The 5,853-nt window shown below is 46.9% G+C and overlaps 1 protein-coding gene across 1 annotated transcript; it reads left to right on the top strand.

The window, feature by feature from the left end:
- The first annotated feature begins 908 nt into the window (after nt 1–908).
- Nucleotides 909–4,553, top strand: creg2 (cellular repressor of E1A-stimulated genes 2). The gene is made up of 4 exons (XM_064310980.1): nt 909–1,864; nt 2,150–2,316; nt 3,036–3,149; nt 4,171–4,553. The coding sequence occupies exons 1-4, from the start codon at nt 1,412–1,414 to the stop codon at nt 4,310–4,312; spliced, it is 876 nt and encodes a 291-aa protein (XP_064167050.1). The 5' UTR covers nt 909–1,411; the 3' UTR covers nt 4,313–4,553.
- Nucleotides 4,554–5,853: the final 1,300 nt, after the last annotated feature.

Raw genomic sequence — 5,853 nt, 5'->3', positions numbered from 1 at the left:
TTCTTCTGCTTTTTTTTTTGTTTTGCTTTTGTTTACATCTTATGTCATTGTGTTATTCGGTCAGATCTTGACAGAGGGGGGGCGAGAAGAACACTGATATATAGTTGATATAAATTGTGGACATGACAAGTGGGGGAAAAAATATTTTTTTGAAAAGCAGAGGCTGCCATTATGATTCACAGTAAGAAAAGACAGCTGGAAAATAGATGGTGTGTCTGCCTCCCGCCCCGTTTGTCCTTTGCTGAAGTTTCGTAAGCTTCGCCATTATGCTTCATGTATCTGTTGATTAAGAACAGTGTCTTCCAGGCCTCTGTCATTTGGGCTTCAACCCGTATCTCACTACCGTTTATTATATTATATATGGTATACTCTTGTGTTTGTGCTCCTCACAGCGTTGATCGGGGCCCCAAATACATCGATAATTCCGTTACTGCAGTGTTTTAAGTCAGGTTGAACCCTTGCGTCTGTTTCTGAACCGAATCTCTAAAGCTCTAAAGCGATAAGGTGAAACTTCAGGACTGACCGCTCAACTGTGAATGCGTCAGTCGGAAATGTATGTAAACCTGGGTCTGCGTTCATAAAGCACCGACTTTTAGGACCCAGGTGCCCTACATTCATTTTCTAACCTTATCCATTATCAGCTGAAAGGTAAGAAAACCGGTCCTAGATCAGTTCGCGTACACTGACATACAGTACTTTAGTATTATGGGCCCCAATCTGGACCGGAAGCTCAGAGCTCTTCACGCACACAGATAGCCTACGTGCAATAGGCTAATCTATTGTGTGTAATGAAAGGTAAAAATAAAAAAATCTCACCTGGCAGACGTCGTTTTAGGTAAATTCAGAAACAATTGTGAATTTTATGCAAGGAAACTTTTTTACAAGTAATTACAGATATATAAAAACGTGACTTAGTCATTTGATGCATATATTTCATCCATCTGTCCACCGAAATAGCCCGACAGCCGGCTGAGCAGATTTTGCGTACTGACTTAAGGTGTAAGCTTCAACAATCTGTTCATAAAGGATATGGATGGGTATACGGATCCGATTTCATTATGGGAGAGGCGATCTGGCGCGGGGATTATTTGCAGAAAAGCATGGACTTTCCACTTGTTTACATTCGCTGGCTAAAGACTAGGCATACATTGGATTTTATTCGTTTACTTTTGTCGTTATCGAGTTAAGGTGTTTGATCAGCTGCAAAACGGTAATGTTAGTTAGGCTACTCGTGGAAACCAATTCAATTTTTAGTAAAAGTTCTCAATTGCACAGGTAATTTACACTGATTTTTGATGCGACCTGTTTTCCGTTGTGCTGGGTCGTGGCGCTGTTTACACGCAGCTGGTCTTCACCAAGACGCGCTCTCTGCCGCAGATGTAAAAACGTGTGCCTAATTCAGTATAAACGCATGAACCGTGTTATTTGTGCGTCAGTAAAAAAAAAACAGATGGAGTTGAACTTTTTCCTGGTGGTACTCGCCGCGGTTTTCCGCCCCAGTGAAGGCTACGCCATCCTAAACTCGGTCTCCTGGGCTGTCACGAACGATGTTGAGGGAGAACTGGAGGCTAACTCAAACGAAGAGGCGGCTCCGGCTCTCCTCGTAGATGCGGGCAGCATTTGGAAACAGGCTTTCCCGGCCTCCGTCTATGACAACGATGCGGAAAAACGCCCCGAGCCGCTGCTGGAGACCAAAGACCTTAAGCAAGCATTGGCGGCTCCCAGAATGTTTTCGTATCGGATGGAGGGGATGAAACGGACCGCAGGCGCTCCGCCCCCGCCCGAGGAAACGGCGAGAACGGCTCGATGCCTGGCTCATAACAGCGACTGGGGCTTCCTCGCCACCATCTCCACATTGGACACGGTGCATAGCAGGATTCACATTTGTGATCGCATTTCCTCTGTCGCGCTCTTGTTATGTTGGCTGCTGAAATGTTGCGTGACACAATTCTCTAATCTGCATTCACGAAACGTGTGCATCCCTGATTCATAGCATATGCCACTATATTGCATTTCATATATGTATTTCATATGTATATAGAAGTAATCTTGCATAACCTGTCACTATGCAGTGCTCCCAAGAGCTAAGCGGTTCTTGTGAGAGCGTGCGTCGGTGCATTCATTCACGTGTGTGTGTGTGTGTTTACAGATTAAAGGTGTACCTTTCGGGAAAATCTTCTCCGTCAGCGACGGCCCCTCCGACAACAGCACAGGGGTGCCGTACTTCTACGTCAGTGAGATGGACAACACCGTGATTGACCTGAGGAGCAACCCTTTCGCCTCCCTCACTTTCTCCGACATGCAGGGAATCAGCAGGTACAGCGAGTCAGAACCCCCGTTTCCTGTTTTACGGATTTCATTGGGAATGGAGACTGTGCAAATTTTAAAGTGCTGCAATCCACTAAAAAATAATGTAAAGTTAACGCTATAAAGGTAGGCTATTAAAATGGTGGCAATTTGCAAGTAAATTATCCAACCTCCAGTGGTCGTGTCCAGGTGTTAATGTGGAAGTTTACAGCATTAGCGTTACTTTATTTGCAAGATGTGCTGTTTACAGGGGTCACGCACAGACGTCATGAAACTAACTGCACGGACTTTCAAGAACTCATGTCAAGCACTATTTCCCCATTTTCAATGACCTAACACAAAGCATGTGACTGAAAACCAACTGTGAGTTGGTTCTCTAAAATCACAGCGGTATATTTATATGAAAACAGTCCTAATAGTATACCTTTTTTTTTATTATATTGAAATCATATCAAATTTTAATGGAACAAATTGTTGGGAAAATGTCACGCACAACATTATTTGTCAAATGTCAATTCTAGAGCCTAGATCATTTTAGTTTTAGGGACATTTTTAAGCACTTGATGAACAGAGGTATGTTTTTCCAGGTATCCCAGTATACTTAAATTTCTGAGCATCCATTTCAAGCACTTTAAGCACTTATAGCATCCTGTAAGCACCCTGTGTGTATGATGGGTAGTGTTCCTGTGTTGCTTGTATTGGAAGAGCTGGTTTTTTCCTGACTGCAGGGAGAAGGCTCCTGACCTGGATGACCCCCGGAGTGCCAGGCTCACACTGACAGGGCAGGTGATGGACGTGGGGAGGGAGGAAGCGGAGTTTGCCAAAGAAGCCATGTTCTCAAGGTGGGTGAATGTGAGTGTGTGACAGTGCGCGGGGATGTGGGGTGGAGTGCGTGTGTGCAGGGGTGTGGGGTTGAGTCAGTGTGCGCAAGGGTGTGGGGCTGAGTACGTGTACGCAAGGGTGTGTGGGGCTAAGTGTGCTAGGATGTAGGGTTGAGTCTGTGGGGTGTGGGGTTTAGGGTGTGGTGCTGAGTGATCGGGGGTGTGGGGTTGAGTGTATATGGGTGTGGGGCTGAGTGTGCGGGAGTGTGGGGTTGAGTGTGCGGGGGTGTGCGACTGAGTGTACAAGGGTGTGGGGCGGAGTTTGAGCGTGTGGTGGTGTGCGGTTGAGCCATGTTCTAGGTGTGAGGGCTGGTGTACAGTCAAGGGTGTGGGGGGGGCTGTGTGCAGGTGTGGGGTTGAGTGTGCAAGGGTGTGGGGCTGAGTGTGTGCATGGTTGGGGCTGAGTGTGCAGGTGTGGGTTGAGTTGTGGGGTGTGGGGTTTAGGGTGTGTGCTGAGTGTTGGGGTGTGGGTTGAGTGTATAGGGTGTGGGGATGAGTGTGCGAGGTGTGGGGTTGAGTGTGTGGGGGTTGGAGGTGCAAGGTGTGGGGCGGAGTTGGCGTGTGGTGTGTGCGGTTGAGTATGTGAGGATGTGAGGCTGAGTGTCAAGGGTGTGGGGTTGAGTGTGCAAGAGTGTGGGGTTGCGATGTGGTTAGGTGCAGGTGTGGGTTGTGAGAGTGGTTGAGTGTGCAAGGGTGTGGGTCTGAGTGTGTGGGGGTTTGGGGTTGAGTGTGCGAGGGTGTGGGTCTGAGTGTGTGAGGGTTTGGGGTTGAGTGTGCGAGGGTGTGGGGTTGAGTGTCAGTGTGTGAGGGTGTGAGTGTGTTTCTGGAGCGGGGGGGGGTTATCGAGTTATGGAATTATGTCAGCAAACGTTCCGCTAATGGGTTATATGGAAAAAAACAACCTGTGTAAGTCACTCTACATAAGAGCACCTGTTACAAGTACTGGGATTTGATGGAATATTTTGGCTTTTTTTGGCTACAGACACCCAGCGATGAGGAAGTGGCCGGTGGAACACAGGTGGTTCTTCATGAAGCTGAGCCTGGAGCAGGTGTGGCTGCAGAACTGGGTGGACGGGGTTTCGCAGGTTCCCCTGCATGAGTACCTAAAAGCCGCGCCCCTCTGACTGCGGCCCCGTCGCCCAGCTCCCGGGGAGCAACGTCTGCTGTAGCCGGGGCAGTTCCCCTCTGTCTCCAGCTCACCTTCATATCAGGAGTTCAGCCGCATGTCTGTCACACACAATCACTATTGCACTCACACACATACAGACACATACATCGCAGCCAATCACTATTGCACTCACACACATACAGACACATACATCACAGCCAATCACTATTGCACTCACACACATACAGACACATCACCATCACAGCTCCCACATCACACATATGAGTCATGCACTCACACACATGCAAGCACATACATCGCAGCCAATCACTATTGCACTCACACACATGCAAAACACATACATCACAGCCAATCACTATTGCACTCACACACATACAAACACATACATCACAGCCAATCACTATTGCACTCACACACATACAGACACATACATCGCAGCCAATCACTATTGCACTCACACACATACAGACACATACATCACAGCCAATCACTATTGCACTCACACACATGCAAGCACATACATCGCAGCCAATCACTATTGCACTCACACACATACAGACACATACATCACAGCCAATCACTATTGCACTCACACACATACAGACACATACATCACAGCCAATCACTATTGCACTCACACACATACAAACACATACATCACAGCCAATCACTATTGCACTCACACACATACAAACACATACATCACAGCCAATCACTATTGCACTCACACACATAGAGCAACAAAACACACACTAGCACACTCACACACATACAGTCACACATACACACAATCACTAGTGGCCTCTTACACATACAGTCACACACACAGTCACTAGTGCACTCACACACATACAGTCTCACACACACACAATCACAAGTGCACTCACACACATACAATCACACACACACACACACACAATCACTAGTACACACACACACATACACTAGCACACTACGACATACACCTCAGTGTGCTCACGCATGCTATGCAAACACATGCACATACACACTGCATGGAATAGCTCCTGCAACAACAACAAAAAATGTGTGTGTACTGACCACAACTTTCACTGTAACCCACAAAGGATGAAACCAGTATTAAGGGAAATATGTACAATAAAAGAGAAATTGTTTTCTACCTGTTCCTTTGAGGATGCTGCCCACTGAGGAAGTTGCTGTAAAAGTGCAGCAATAAAGTGTTAAATATGGCTGTGTGCATGCATACACACATAACCTGTATATGTTTTCCGTGTCTGATGTGCTTTGAAATACTTTTGACAGTGTGTGTGTGTGTGTTGTGTAGCTGTGTTTAAGAATCGTTTTTCAGCTGTGTGGTGTATGATTTCCCAGTCTCGGGAAAAGTTAGGAACTTCTAACATTCCTTGTTAGTGCTTGCTGGTGGCGTGGTGTGGCACGGTGCCACCGAGTACTGAGTCGAACACTGGGAAACAGTACAATATGCATGACGATAAATTCCAGGCTAAAGGATATCAATTAGCCCTCGCGATCAGGTGACGCTCCGTAGAGGCGGTGTCG

Source organism: Anguilla rostrata, chromosome 15 (assembly GCF_018555375.3).
Source record: "Anguilla rostrata isolate EN2019 chromosome 15, ASM1855537v3, whole genome shotgun sequence".
Classification (NCBI taxonomy): domain Eukaryota; kingdom Metazoa; phylum Chordata; class Actinopteri; order Anguilliformes; family Anguillidae; genus Anguilla; species Anguilla rostrata.
The sequence above is the reverse complement of the archived record's forward strand: the minus strand, read 5'-3'. Positions and strand labels throughout refer to the sequence as shown.

What these genes read in the sequence shown, in the direction of transcription:
- creg2 (XM_064310980.1), top strand. Translation starts at nt 1,412, where the DNA reads ATGAACCGTGTTATTTGTGCGTCAGTAAAAAAAAAACAGATGGAGTTG. An exon ending in GACATGCAGGGAATCAGCAG is followed by an intron (nt 2,317 to 3,035) that starts GTACAGCGAGTC and finishes TCCTGACTGCAG; the next exon opens with GGAGAAGGCTCCTGACCTGG. An exon ending in AAAGAAGCCATGTTCTCAAG is followed by an intron (nt 3,150 to 4,170) that starts GTGGGTGAATGT and finishes TTTTGGCTACAG; the next exon opens with ACACCCAGCGATGAGGAAGT.